This window comes from Bolinopsis microptera, chromosome 1 (assembly GCF_026151205.1).
Source record: "Bolinopsis microptera isolate Bmic1 chromosome 1, MBARI_Bmic_1.0, whole genome shotgun sequence".
Classification (NCBI taxonomy): Eukaryota; Metazoa; Ctenophora; class Tentaculata; order Lobata; family Bolinopsidae; genus Bolinopsis; species Bolinopsis microptera.
The window spans coordinates 13,871,027-13,886,836 of record NC_087072.1 but is presented as its reverse complement, the minus strand read 5'-3'; the positions used below and the strand labels follow the sequence as shown (position 1 = coordinate 13,886,836).

Below are 15,810 nucleotides of genomic sequence, written 5' to 3'. Positions count from 1 at the left end.
CCAATATTTAAGTTTTCTACACAGGAATAGAAACGTTTTTGCTGAAAAATTTTAGAATGTTATAAATTTTGTTTACTCCTTTCCTCTCAGAAACTAATGTATTCAAATTATTTTAAGTAAGTTTCTTACTCTGTCATGATGCCATTATTATCGCCATCAATAGCTAATTCAGCATTATAGTTATTCATGGTATCAGTCTGTTTTGCCATTCCTTTGCTTGCGATGTTCTCGACCTCTGTAGTTGAAAGTACTTAATGCTTTAATGGATATAGAGAGGTAAACATTTACTCACGAAAGCACGATGGAGGGGTAAACTGAAAGCTATGTAAAATATCAAGATTTTAAATTCCCAATTAGTCAGACTGAGCAGGTTGAGCTGTAGTAATACACAGTTCTGAGGTGTTAAAACATTTTCATTACTATCTTCAGTAACATCCTGAATCAGAAACTCGGTTAATATCAGTTCCTACAAAGTGGAACAATCGAAATGAAATGACACAACTAAAAACGATATGATTGTGCCCCAATGCAATAGAAAACCTCTAAGATAAATCTAATAATGGGATCTCAAATGGGTCCATGGCATTGAGCCCCAGTGGACGTATAGTTCTTAGTTTCTGAATATAACGGTGTTCATCCACTTCTAGAGTTCTTGGGCTAAGCTATTACCTTATTCCTGAGAATTGACACCTTATAAGCCTGGTTGAAATTGTCACGTTGTTTCACATTGTGAAGTTCTACAAGGTGTTTACCCAAGCTGAATCCGTCGTCATTTTCTTCAGGGACAAATGTTTTGTCAGAAATGAGTTTGTAGTAATAGGCGCGATGTTCGTTTACTCGTGCCCTGAGGGGCAGCACCGTTCTTCCTACTATACATAACACATATAACAAAGTTGGCAACTAAAGAGGTATACAACAGTGCAGTAGCTGACACATGTACCAGACACTGTTTTGGATCGCTGTCCATTGATTGTTATTGATGGATGTGGAAATATGATGTTACAGCTTTACACTTTACAGGTACCGCAGTATCTGCCCCCACATGGTCTTGTGTGAGGTTGGGTTAGGTCAACCGCAAACTGTTTTGCTTTGACCAACTTCCTTCTAAATGATGTTCCAGTACGTCTGACGAATTTTAGGATAGGGCGTGATGTACCGGCTCTAGATGATATAGGGGAGCCTGGGGTGTTTTCATTTGTATGAGAACCAGATAATCCTGAGAAACTCCTGGTTCTGCTGAGTTCTGGTTACAATCTTTGTACTGATTCTACCAACTCTTGGTGGCTGCCAAATGTTGAAATAACGCGAACTGCTGGTTAGAGAGACTTTGGGACCAGGACATTGCTGTTTGAGTTGTCCAGTGGTTTGAGACATCTTTCAAAACCTTTGACTTTTTCACTGATATTATCTACCATAGTTTTAGGGTAGGTCGATTGAAAGAAAAAGTTTTTCAATTCATCAATTTGTTATCGAAGTCTGTCGTTATCATTGATGATTCGGTGGAGTCTCAGACATGCACTATAGACTATGCTGCTGAATGTATGGTTTGGGTGGTGGGAACCGAAGTACAGGTAGGAGCGAGCATCAGTCTCTTTAACATAGAGGTCTGTCTGAAGATCACCTGCGGTGTCGAAACAAAATTTGATGTCTAAGAATGACACATAAAAATTGTTATCTTCTATGATGTTCTCATCAATGTGGAGGCCAAGTTCTGCTAGCCTTGAATTGACAGTTGTGATGAATTTTGAAAACTGTCTTTTCGTACCATGGAATACTCCACAGCCGTCGTCTATGTATCTCTTGACCGATCTTACAGGTTCCATTAGTTCCGTGTCTGAATAGACTTGCTCACGCGTGACATGGTATGTTGCTATGTTTGCAAGTTGAACACAGATACTGCCTCCTGTCGGTACTCCTCGTTTCTGCCTGTACCACTCTCCGTTAAATTTGCCTATAGACGACTCAAAGCTGAGTTCAACACCTCTTATCAACCACTCCTTGAATTTGGCGGACCATTCTGGTCTCTTTTTTTCCATGGCCACCTTCAAAGATTGGAGTGTAAGGTGGGGACTCAATGAATCATATAAAGCTTTGCAATCAAATGTGAATGCTTTAATGTTACTTTTGAGTTCTGTGTCCAGGGTATTGTTGATGTTGTCGAGCCAGACTAAGGCGTCTCTATTATCAATAAGAATGTCTTCGCAAAAATCCCTTTCTAGTTGACGTATGTATTTATCAGCTAGGAAGACATCCGGTCGTCTGCTGAGTGCTGGCTCCTTCGTGGAGGGCGGTATAAATGAGTCTTGCTCGTGGTTTGGCCCCTGATATGAGTTCTTCTTTCTTAATCATCTTATGAATTTTAAAAGCAGGGTAGAAATACGGCTTGCCAGGGCGATAGTGTGGGAGGGTACTGGGGCGGTTTGTGGGTCCAGTTTGGTCTGCTCTGGTGTTGTCAGAAACACCCAACACTTCTTTCGCATCCCTTGCTGATATCAGTCCTTCTTCTTTTCCCTGTACCCAGTGCTTGAAGAGTTTCTCATACAGCTGTTGGGTAGGGTCACAGTCCAACTTTTCATATAATTCCTGATTTTCCAGTTTCTCCAGTGTCCGTTGCTTGATGAGGTCAGGGTCGATAATAAGGCTTGCACCACCTTTGTCTGCCTTATTGGCTATTGTCCCATCTTTAATGCGCTGTTCCAACCATTTGAGTTTTTTTATTTCAGAAGAAGATAAGTTGGTGGGCTTAGGTGGGCTTCCGGCAGTCTTCAATTTGATGTCGAGTTCTCGTCTCATTGTGTCCACTGCTGTATTGACTGCTTGTTCATTGCTTGGTTTTGCTGTAGAGTAGTTTTTCTACGGAGTTTGGCGGGGAGGTTGCTGATGTTAGGTATGTCTCTCCGGAAAGTACTCTATTGGAATAGTTCAGTATTTTGTTGGTGACGAGCTTCATGTCAAGTCTCAGGTCGATTTTATCCCGAGTTGGGGTTGGGATGTAGCCTAGTCCTTTTCCTAACAGTGCCAGTGCCCCAGCAGGTATGTCTTCGTTAACCAACACTACAACACTTTCTGTATCCAGTGCTCTTTTGGCGTCACGCTCGACTTTCCTGTTGTTCCGGTGTTGTCGCTTTTTGAAAGTCCTCCTCTTCTTAGTCTGTGTCAGTCAGACGTGGGCGCCGCCGAAAATGCTGCAGCGGCGGCGTGAGGCCGTATTTCACTCGGCGGCGGCGGCGTATCGGCGGCTGGAACCAATTTTTTGGCAACATAGTCATTGTACCACTGACTGACATCTTATAAGCTAATGTACACTTTGTAATTTGTATGCTAAGGTTCATTTCAAAATTGAATGACGATTTGAAAGAGCAACTATTTATACTCTGTTCAGCAACAAGCAGATATTTGGCTACGATAACGGCACAACTGAGGCAAAAATTTGACATTCGGCGCGCCGATCGAAATTTATCGGCGGCGGCGGCGTGTCGAATTTATCGGCGGCGGCGTACCGGCGGCGGCGCCCACGTCTGGTGTCAGTAAAGTTTGGAGGAGAGCTTTGGTCTTGTTAGGCCAGTGTTTCCACTTGTTGTTGTTTTGGCTTCTGTAGAACTCTATTTTAGAAATGTAGTGTTTCTTCAGGCTCTTCACGTCGTTTGGTGGTAGTGTTAGTTGTGGCTCATCACTAGATCTGGAGATCGTTGGCTTTGATAGCCAACTCTAGATTCTGTGACTCTAGATAGACTCTAGATGGACAGGTTACGGAACATTTCCGGTGATTCTACGATAGTAGTTCCTTTAGATCGTAGGGAGGGGGAGGACGCTTCAAGTAGCGGCAATTCCTGAGGAACCATAGTCTTAACCGGTGTATACTAAGCTGTTGAGATGGTGAATAATCCGAAAAGTTCTTTGAGAGTGTTTTCTTATAGTTCTTCTGTTTTCTTGGGGAGCATGTAAAAAATGTAAAAATAGACAGTTCTATTAATGATATTTTCGCAAAATAAAGATTATGAACCCTGATTCACCTTGATTTTTTTGTGAAACTTGGTTTCGAGATAGCAGTTGACGAACAAACTAGAACCAGTGGTCGAACTTTTGAGGGAATCCCGGACCCCAACCGCCAAACGGTGCAGCCACGCCCATATTTGGTCCAAATTAGGCCAAATTTAGCCAAATACCCTGAACATGCCCAAAACCCAACTATTAGGTGCTCTATTTGTAGAATGTTTAACCGACACACTAACACATGTATTTTTATAGGACTTATAATGTAAAAGAACTACGAAGATATTATTCGAATTGTGATGCATAACTGCTTATCCAACGTATTACATTATTTATATATATAATAGGTTACTTAACGAACCTGGACAAGGACCCGCGGAGTTGCAATTTTGCGCTTCTGTCAAACTTCCCACACAATTAGCACCACCGTTAGCTGGGGCTGGGTTATTACAGATTCTTTCCCTGGTCTGTTCTCTTTCTCCACAATAATTAGTTGAGCACGCTGACCATTGTCCAAACGCACTCAATCCTCCATCAATTTCTAAGTTAAATAACTGTGTTATATATCAAATATGCGCTAATACTCTCTGAACTTTGGGAAAGGTCAATTTAATTTTTAGTGGTTATGTTTTTTCTTCATACTGAAGTAACTTTTGAGGGAGTCCCGGACCCAAACCGCCAAACAGTGCAGCCACGTCAAAATTAGGCTCAATTTAGCCAACTTTTATGTGCTCTACTTGTAGAGTGAGGATAATTCAGTTTTGTAGCTGTGAGCATGATCTAAAGTTACACAGAAGTTGTTTTACAATTTCCTAATTCAGTAATCGGTACTGGTATTCTGTTTCAGGTTTCAAAGGAAAAGGGCACCCGGCACGAACCTAAAAAACAATCCATGTTGCCTGCTTTTAGACCGATGAAAGATGTTGCTCCGTTACCATATTTCTGACTCTTCAACCAGCAATAGTTTACTGGTTGGTGCGAAATATGAGTGTTGTCATAGACCATCATAAAAGCTTGGCAACCAGCCTGATCTTTGCACTTCTTGTAACAATCGTCTATTCCAGTAGAGGGTCCGCTTGATAAGTCTTGTCCGGGGTAGTCTGTATCGTTTTCCATGCACTGCAGCCAATCTGAAATATTTTAAATAATATTAACTTAAGTTTTCTTAGATTTAAGGGTTCAAGAACGTTAAAAAAAGACGAAAAAAATTCGGATTTTTGATGGTTTTGATTGCCTTCTACTTCTAGTATTAATGACCGTTCATCATTATGTCCGTTCAAGTAATGTCCGTCCAAATAAGGTCCGATAAAGTATCGAAATATAATATGTTACTTACTTTTTCCTGTTTCAGCCCCCATCACCTGGGAGATTAATACTCGATTAGATATATTTGATGCTGTTTAGATGCAAAGTATTGTTTATAATATTTAGACTCAAGTAAAACATCGTGCCCAAGGGCATTATTTGCTATTACATATATCTTGAAAACAGGTTATTGGCTATATAGAAGACGAAATTAGGTAATCACTAAGTCACTGAATTTAATATTCATTTTATTGTTTAAAAGTAAAATTATTTCTAAGTAGACGCTAGATCATAAAGTATATGGAGCTGCGGCGTGCCGGGCTGGGAATAATATAGTGAGGTGTGAAGTAATAATTCACATTTCATTGTGTTGTTCACGGCTTGGTGCGGTGTGGATTCTTTTAGCCGTTATATGGGCAATTCCACGTAGTGTAATTCCCACTTTGCACAAAATTTAGCTTTTAATTGCATGCTAATTGTAGACTAACATTAGCAGCATGATAATATAAAGTCAGAATGAAGTTTAAACGTTTGTGATGATGTGGCAACAAAAGTTTAATGTCTATCTCTTATACTTTTTATGTGAGCAGCATTTAATAAAGTAGGCGTAATTCACAGGCAGATTTTGGTGTTTTAGAAATCTTGCCTTAAAATTGCAATTCGTGCCCCAGTGTATAAATAGCAGAAGTTACAGTAAGGCTTGATCACAATAAAGTACACAGTTTTTCAACTTCCTATGTCCTTCCTAACATAAATTTGTGGAATGTGTGTAGTACAGGGACAATATAGGAAGTAAACGTAATTCACATTTGGAGGTAGTGTTACTCACACTCTGCCCAGTTGCTCTGTTTGTGCGTTGTATTGATGTTTGCTTGTTCTTGATTTGGTTGCTGCTATTGTAAAATGGTGAAGTAGACTGACTATTACTGATTTTAAATTAAATTGACTACTAATTGGTCCAATTAGATACTGGTAATGGTGTAGATTACACCCTACTGCCATACCACAGTGGTCCGGGCGCCCATGCGAGGTAGACATAAGACATAGGCATGACTAAGGGGTATGATATACCACAAAACATATCTTGCCCCAAAATAACGTTTAAAAAGGTTTTTAGAGTGATTAAATGGATATTTGACCTCAAATATCAATTTTACCCCATTTTTTGTCAAAAATTGCATTTTTTGGCAATTTTTTACCATTTTTTAGGACAAACTACAAAAATAAGTTGCAAATTAACTTTGGTAAGCATCTATAAGTTGATCTATCTGTAAGTATAGGACATTTAGAGTAATCCTAGAAAAATGTACAGTGTAATATTGTGGCATGATTTTTTTATGAGCTCTCAAAGGTTCATGATTAGACAGAAATTGGGTGAAATTTAGAACTTTTTGAATCCATTTTTAGGCCATTTTATCACTTCTATCAATTCTAAACTACTTCTTTGTGTTTTTAATGTGAAGAGGTCAACAAGAGCTATAATTTGATACATCTATACATGGTTTTTGATAAAAATTAGAATTTTTTGGAGCAAAAACACTGCTCTTTTGAGCAAAATTTAGTTACGTGACAAGAAAATAAGGTAATTTTAGCCCCAAATTGCTGATATTTTCTGAAAAAAAAAAGCCTTTGAATTACTTAAATAAGTGTTCCCAGACCTAACAATGACTATAAAACACTTTAAAATCAATTTTGATGTCCTAATCCATATAAAAATCATTATTTTTGCGATTTAAGGTCTAAAAGTGGCACATTTTGCCCTGGCGGAACCCTAATTTCGATAAAATTACCAACACTTTCAGGCAGTTGTTGAAAATAGGTCCCTGGAATTGCCCTGGAAGTATTGAAAGTACAATATATTTCACAACAAAGCTTTTAAACCACTTGTTTTATTAATTTTCCGCTGTGTGAATTACACTACCAAGCTGTGAATTACGCTACCTGTGAATTAAACTACCCCTACTTTTTGCACTTCCAGTGTGACAAAACGAATGAAATTTTCTGACCTTTATAGATGACTAAAGTTGCCTTTAGAGAGAGAGTTTCGAATCAAACAGACTTATAGTGTAGCCACAGTAAAACATTTTGCACTATTTGGTAGCGTAATTCACACGCGAAGAGGAAAAATTTGATCATAAGACACTCAAAAAGTAAAGAAATTTGGCCCTCAAAATTTGGCTGGCTTTCTATCTGAAGCCCACTAGGTTGATAAACAGAATAAAATATTGAATTCTACGATTAATAAAGCTCCCAAAAATCTTTCGGAAAATAACTGGATATTCACATTAAAGATACACTAAATTTAAGCCAACTTTGACGCGCTACAGTTTTTAAACTAGGCTAGATATCAACAAACGGTTTTTTGCCCCTGAAAATATGGTCAAATATCTTAAAGATTTTCTATCTCTCCCAAACCACCTCCAAACTTTATTATTTTGTTACTGGTTACCGTTATCGTGGAATTGCCCATATATGTTTCTTTTGAAGTTTGTGATCATTGCTTCGTGATTTTGCTGGTTGTATTTGGGTTATGTGGATTTTATGTGATGAGTACGTGGTTGATTCGCGTTGTTTCTTGTTGATTGTATGGGTTTTACGATGTTACTTGTTGTTGTAATATTTCGTAGTATTGATAGATTATTTTAACATTGTAATTTTGCAGCTATGTAAGTTATTATTACGTCCTGTCTATGACAATAGCATGTTGCCGAAACGTCGACAAAAAATTTTTTTTTTCAACACTGAGTGAAGACGTTCACTTCGTCAACTGCATTTCGAAATATTTTTACTTAGTTGAGATACGATCGTGCCAATGTTAACATGTTATGATTTTACAGGTTACTGACTTAGTATAATTCATGTGACCGGTGCGTGGTTACAATAGTGTTGATTGATCTATAGTACGTAATCAGTAATATGGAGAAATGGTAACGGAAACATGTTATTAAAAATCGGAAAGCAATCATCTGGAGGATATGATAATAATAATATTTGAATGAACAAACCAGAACTTCGGCAAGAGATTGCACGTCTCCACCTTCTCTATTTCTGATCATTATCTCGGAGCCAGGTTTATTAACCGGCACAACCATAGGGGGTCCATCATTGCTGTTTAATGTTCCTACTTCCGTGCCATCAATTAAGACAGAGGCACCATCAATTCGGTCCTCGCAACAATCTGTTCGTCCAAAGATTTGGATTTCCTTGATATACATTGAGCGAGGGTATGTCAGCGACCACCAGGCGTTACTACCCGATGCTAGAGTGTGGGTTAAAGAATTGCTGAAAATGATAAGTTCCAATTAACCAATATTTAAGTTTTCTACAAAGGAATAGAAACGTTTTTGCTGAAAAATTTTAGAATGTTATAAATTTTGTTTACTCCTTTCCTCTCAGAAACTAATGTATTCAAATTATTTTAAGTAAGTTTCTTACTCTGTCATGATGCCATTATTATCGCCATCAATAGCTAATTCAGCATTATAGTTATTCATGGTATCAGTCTGTTTTGCCATTCCTTTGCTTGCGATGTTCTCGACCTCTGTAGTTGAAAGTACTTAATGCTTTAATGGATGTGGAGAGGTGTACAAAAATTTTTATGTAAAATAAGATAGTTCTATTAATGATATTTTCGAAAAAATAAAGATTATGAACCCTGATTCACCCTGATTTTTTTGTGAAACTTGGTTTCGAGATAGCAGTTGACGAACAAACTAGGACCGGTGATCGAACTTTTGAGGGAGTCCTGGACCCCAACCGCCAAACGGTGCAGCCACGCCCATATTTGGTCCAAATTAGGCCAAATTTAGCCAAATACCCTGAACATGCCCAAAACCCAACTAGTAGGTGCCCTATTTGTAGAATGTTTAACCGACACACTAACACATGTATTTTTATAGGACTTATAATGTAAAAGAACTACGAAGATATTATCCAAATTGTGATGCTTTACTGCTTATCCAACGTATTACATTATTTATATATATAATAGGTTACTTAACGAACCTGGACAAGGACCCGCGGAGTTGCAATTTTGCGTTTCTGTCAAACTTCCCTCACAATCAGCACCACCATTAGCTGGGGCTGGGTTATTACAGATTCTTTCCCTGGTCTGCTGTCCTTCTCCACAATAAGTTGAGCACGCTGACCATTGTCCAAACGCACTCAATCCTCCATCAATTTCTAAGTTGAAAAACTGGTTATATTTATATAGCAAAAATAACGGATTTTATTTTGCGCTAATACTCTTTAAACTTTGGGAAAGGTCAATTTAATTTGTAGTGGTTATGTTTTTTCTTCATACTGAAGTAATTTTTGAGGGAGTCCCGGACCTCAACCGCCAAACAGTGCAGCCACGCCCATATTTGGTCCAAATTAGGCCCAATTTAGGCCCAATTTAGCCAAATACCCTGAACATGCCCAAAACCCAACTTTTAGGTGCTCTTATACTTGTAAAGTGAGGATAAATCAGTTTTGTAGCTGTGAGCATGATCCAAAGTTGCACAGAAGTTGTTTTACATTTTCCTAATTCAGTAATCGGTACTGGTATTCTGTTTCAGGTTTCAAAGGAAATGGGCACCCGGCACGAACCTATAAAACAATCCATGTTGCCTGCTTTTAGACCGATGAAAGATGTTGCTCCGTTACCATATTTCTGACTCTTCAACCAGCAATAGTTTACTGGTTGGTGCGAAATATGAGTGTTGTCATAGACCATCATAAAAGCTTGGCAACCAGCCTGATCTTTGCACTTCTTGTAACAATCGTATATTCCAGTAGAGGGTCCGCTTGATAAGTCTTGTCCGGGGTAGTCTGTATCGTTTTCCATGCACTGCAGCCAATCTGAAATATTTTAAATAATATTAACTTAAGTTTTCTTAGATTTAAGGGTTCAAGAACGTTAAAAAAAGACGAACAAATTTCGTATTTTAAATTTATTTTTGATTGCCTTCTAACCCCCCACCCCCACCCCCCTCTCCCCCCCCCCCACCTCCCTTTTGACTTTTACCCCCTGCGTTTATTGCATTTGGTATTATGAAATGGTGGGAGCAATATCGGACTATTATAAATATAATAGCTGTAATTGATGTTATTTGGTCTTCCAATGGTTGTGTGAAGGTTAGGTGGCCCAAAGTGTCACTGCTCACTGCTGGATAGAAACCCTGTGCCGCCGTGAGGTTGTCAGAACTTTGAAAAGGGGTATCCCTGTGGTGCCCCCTTCAAGTTAATCATCAGTCAACATGATGATAGCCACTCCACATCAAGTCCTCCCCTGCTACCTCCACGTGGTGAAGACTGGAAACTGGGCTGTGTCCAGGCTAAATACAGGAAGGGCGACGGGAAACAATGAGTCCCGAGGAGCTCAATCACAAAACGTCATTGACTCCTAAACTCTTGGCTCACAAGGGGCTCGGCGACTCATAAATCTTTACTGTGGATTGCACAGTAGTTAAAGAGGTGTAGGCTGTTACCCTCCAAACCTATTCTACTACGACCCAGTCAGACTGGACCACGCTCTGTTAGATAGGATACAGCTCCCTGTGCCAGGGTAACCGGTAGTCAGAGGGAGAGTTAGCCCTCGTCAAAGCGGAAATTTCTGTTTCACGCTCTAACTCCCTTACGCTTTAGGTCATAAGCTTAAGTCCTGCATGGAGCAGGTGAAGATCGAGTAGAGTAAAGTTGAGTGCTAGTGATACAGCCTGATAAACGTTATGTTCATGTGGTTAACGTTTACAAGTTCGAGTTGGTAAAATGTTCCTGCGGTTTTCCCCAATGTTCCGGTGGCGTGGCATTGGGATTAGTGACCATTTGCCACAGTGAAGGGGACTTCACTGGGTCACTTAGCCTTTTGAAAAACAGATATGGTTACAACCAAAAGCACTAGGGTTCAAGCCCTACCAGGCCTATCGAGGATCAGTACAGTTATGACTCGGTTGTCCTAAACCCACATAGTGGACGGGCAGCTGATGATGTGTTTATGAATCCTAGAAAGCCAACAGAAAGCATCAAAAAACAAAAAAATAGTGGAGGAGTAGTTAGTTGTACAAAGAAGAGTATCATTGGGACTCTTAATGTCCGTACTGTGAGGGATTTTCTAAACGGCTTGAAATGGTTACTCTTTTCTTGCACAGTCAGATATCTGTCCTTGCAATACAAGAACACCGAGTTGTGCATGATGAAGAAGTCAAGATAGAGAGGCACAAGAAGGGAGTCCACCTAATAACAACTTCAGCATGGAGAAACAGATCACAAGCGTCTACAGGAGGAGTGGGATTCCTGCTGACTAAACAAGCCTTTAATGCAGTTAGTTTTATCAAGACCTATAGTAAGCGCTGCATGCTTGTGTCGTTGGACGGAAACCCAAGATTAACCATAATCTCTGTGTATAGTCCAACGGAATCCGCAACTGTCGAAGAAGCCGAAGAGTTTCACGACTGCTTGAGAGCAGCAGTAAGGGAGGTCCCCTCTCATCATCTACTACTTGTAATAGGAGATCTTAATGCTCACCTCAGCAAGTTGAATGGTGAAGATACGGGATGGTACTGGCATCAAGTGACCAATCGTAATGGTCATCTGCTCAGGGATACACTGCTGGAGGGAGAGTTAGAGGCGACGAATCATCGTTTTCAGAAGAGTCCTGGTATGCAGTGGACTCACCTCTCAGATGGAGTACTCACTAGGAGCCAGATTGACTATGTCCTGGTACGGAAGAAGTGGAGGAGCTCAATAAAGAACACCGAGCCATGCAACTCTTTCAATTCCCTGGGCTCTGACCATCGGGCAGTACTCTCAACTGTAAAGCTCAGTCTTCGAAAGAGCATAAGTCCACCACGGGTCACACGTTACGACTTCAGTCGTCTCAAAACTGATCAAGAGTTACAGATCAAGTATGGAGTTGAAGTTAGAAATAGGGATAGTGCACTCTTGAGTGAGGAGCAACTAGATCTAGGTCCTACTAATGACGTCACCACTAAGTATGGAAAGTTTATTGAAGCAGTGAAGTATGCAAATAGGAAGCATCTTCCGCATAAACCTAAAAAGCGGTATGACGATCCTGCCAACGACCCAAGAGTAGAGGAAGCCAGAAGCAAATTGTTTGCTGCCAAGGAGACCTACCATCTGGATCCATGTGAAGACAACAGACAGACAGTTGCCGAGGAGAAAGACACTCTCTCTGCATGCTACCGTACTGTGGAGGAAGAGCTGCTTAAACAGAAAATAAGTAAAGCTGAAAACGCAGCCGATAGATGCAAGAACAAAGAGAGCTGGAATCTTGTTAATGAGGTCAGTGGGAGAAAGAAGAAGCCATGTGGTCTTGTAGAAGGAGGTAGTAGAGAGGGTAGATTGAGAGCCTGGAAAGACCACTTTAACAAGCTACTTGGACAACCTCCAGTAGTTCCAAACGAAGAAGTGGACATACCAGTCGTACATCCACCACAAAACATCAGTGTGGATAAGTTCACCAAGACCGAACTGGAGGAGGCTACGAAATCGATCAAAGAAGGTAAGGCATTTGGAGAGGATGGAGTTGCCCCTGAAGTACTGAAGAGGGTAGATGTTGATGATTTGATCCTTGAATTCTGCAATAAAGCACTAGTTGATGGCGATGTTCCTGACCAATGGAAGCACCTAAACATTGTGCCTGTTCCAAAGAAAGGTAATTTGACCAAAGTAGATAACTATAGAGGTATTGCACTGACATCTATAGTGAGTAAGACTCTCAATAAGATGTTACTGAACAGGATAAAACCTGCCATGGAAGACATCTTAAGGATCAATCAGAACGGATTCAGAGAGAGTAGGTCAACAACTAGACATATTCTTGGCCTAAGAAGGGTATTTGAGGGAGCCCGGGATAAAGATCTGACCGCGTTAATGCTCTTCATTGATTTCAAGAAGGCTTTCGACAGCGTGCACCGTGGACTCCTCATGAAGATCCTCCTGGCATATGGAATTCCCAAGGAGATTGTAGGCTTGATACAAATAATGTATGCAGATACATTTGCTCGTGTGATTACCGAAGATGGTCTGAGTGAAGCATTCTTCATTCTAGCAGGAGTGATGCAGGGAGAAACTTTGGCGCCCTACCTATTCATAATCGTAATTGACTACATTATGAGGGTGTCCCTAGAGGGAAGGGACTTTGGGTTTACTCTACACCCTAGAAGAAGCCGTCGCTATCCGGCAGTCAAGGTCACTGATGCGGACTTTGCTGACGACCTTGCTCTTATAACGGATAGTGTTGCGGAGGCACAAGATTTCCTCAGGAGTCTAGAACTGGCGGCCAACTCAGTTGGACTCCACCTCAACGAGGGGAAAACTAAGTACATGGGAATCAACATAAGAGATGATGATAACCCGACTCTGGTTGCTGGGAGTGGGAAGAACATTGAGAAAGTCGATGACTTCGTATATTTGGGTAGTAGAATGAAGAGTTCGGAGAAGGACTTCGAAGTGAGGAAAGCTAAGGCATGGGGAGCGTGTCACCAGATGAAGCTTGTATGGAAGTCGGATATGCGTAGAGATCTCAAGATACGACTGTTCCTGGCTACAGTCGAGGCCATCCTTCTATATGGCTCTGAAACATGGACTGTCAGCCAGACCCTCGCAAAACGTATTGATGGATGTTATACGAGAATGCTGAGGATGGCACTGAACATTAACTGGAAAGAGCGGCAGACTAACGCCAAGGTGTATGGACACCTCATCAGAGCATCTGATAAGATAGCTGCACGGAGGATGAGACTCGCAGGTCATTTAGCCAGACATGAAGAGCTATTGAGTCATCAACTTCTCTTCTGGGAACCCCTTCAAGGGCATCGTCGAAGGGGAAGACCACATCTCACATACATTGACATCCTTCGGAAGGACACGGGGCTTGACGACAGCAAAGAGATTAACAAACTTATGCTGGATAGACAGATTTGGAAGAAGACTATTTCTGTTCGGACGCTGAAGCCGCCCTAAGTCGAGTAAGTCGATTGATGTTATTTCAGAATTTTACGTTTTAGGGTAAAGTTTATAAGTAAGTTTATCAATACTCAACCTGGGCAATTATTTTCATTTGAACCAACTGCACAATCTGCTGAACCATCACATATCTTAAGCGAGAAAGCTAAGATAACGACCAAACACGTCAAACTTTTCTTCATTTTAGAATTTCTCCATCCTAAAACGGTAAAAAAATTATGTCCTCTGTATCAATATTATGATATATATAGGGATCACCTCGTCGTGGTGGAAAATCGACTAAATATCTTTCATTATATTATTAAAAGTAAAAACCTCCCCATCTGAGTCTTTGGATCTTAGCAAACTGTTCCCCGCCCTTAGCCTTAGGCTTATCAAGGATAGTGGTGGTTTCCAAGGAAAATAAATCAGACGGAATAAACTCGGGAAAGGGAGGCACTAAGTGGGTCTGAATGTTGCAGGGGAAAGCGTCATTCGTCCCGAACGCCTGAACCTTCTGCGCTATAGATCTGGATAATGGTGTGGAGGTGCTTGAACCGAATTTGTTTTGACACGTGACAATTGTCCTCGGTTTTTATTGGTCAATGCTGGAAACCACGCAATGCTGTTAAATTCGCACTAAACGTATTATATTCGAATATATTATTATATTCACATATCCAACTAGATTATAGACTCGAGAATGCTGCGCGTTCCCACAGCCGCAATTTTCCGCGCATTTGGCGAATTTAACAGCCCTTAAAATTAAAAATTGAAGTTGTAAATTGGCGAATTATTCGCGTACTTTTTAAGAACGCTAAATACGCCGTACTTTTTGACGAAAATTTGGCGAATTTAACAGCCTGCTGGAAACTTGCTCTTACGTAAAGAAGACTGGTGATCCGTGAGACGGAACAAACTGCCTAACTTCCATCGCAAGTTAGAGCATTAGCTAGAAATAGTAGTAGATATATAATAAAAATTCTCGTCACTTAATTAAATAAGTAACGGGACCGTTACTATATATTTACTGCTAGAACCTAGCTCTGGTACTGATACTCCTAGAGAGAATATTGAACTTAGGTAATCGTTACACAAGTATATGAGAATGCAGTTATACTCTTCCCCAGCGTCTGGGGTCGTTAGTTTCACAAGGGAGATAAAGCAACTGAGCAACTACTTAACTGTCACGTGACTGTCACTGAGGTAACGCAGGTCACACTAACCAATAGTGTGACTTTATTTTGAATCAGTCATTTGTCATCTTTGAGGAAGAGGCCTACCTTGATAAACAAGGGATTCCAAAAGGTAACTGTATATCGAGACAGATTGCAGATATATCAATGCATTGGTTATTGTTCAAGAAGCTTCAGTTAATATATGGGGTCGGGGTCTGGTTAGATTATGGAAACGGTTTATTGATGATATTCTGGATAGATGGAGAGGTACAGAACGGCAGTTTAACAACTTCGTCAAGGAGCTGAACAGACTAGCTGACCTGGAGGGGGATATTTAAAACATATAAGTGATACGAAAGGATTTTATTAGCAGGAGCTTTCAAAA

The 15,810-nt window shown here is 40.4% G+C and overlaps 1 protein-coding gene across 1 annotated transcript in view; it reads right to left on the bottom strand.

Moving 5' to 3' along the window:
• LOC134822438 (uncharacterized) overlaps positions 1–14,467 on the bottom strand; it is a 39,265-nt gene extending 24,798 nt beyond the window's left edge. Inside the window, exons 1-9 of the mRNA XM_063833530.1 lie at positions 14,345–14,467; positions 9,889–10,140; positions 9,304–9,480; positions 8,734–8,839; positions 8,304–8,580; positions 5,330–5,354; positions 4,872–5,123; positions 4,355–4,534; positions 130–235 (exon numbers count right to left, since the gene is read on the bottom strand). Of these exons, the coding sequence (XP_063689600.1) occupies positions 130–235; positions 4,355–4,534; positions 4,872–5,123; positions 5,330–5,354; positions 8,304–8,580; positions 8,734–8,839; positions 9,304–9,480; positions 9,889–10,140; positions 14,345–14,450 (1,481 nt within the window). The 5' untranslated portion in view covers positions 14,451–14,467. The remainder of the gene's footprint in view (positions 1–129; positions 236–4,354; positions 4,535–4,871; positions 5,124–5,329; positions 5,355–8,303; positions 8,581–8,733; positions 8,840–9,303; positions 9,481–9,888; positions 10,141–14,344) is intronic.
• Positions 14,468–15,810: the final 1,343 nt, after the last annotated feature.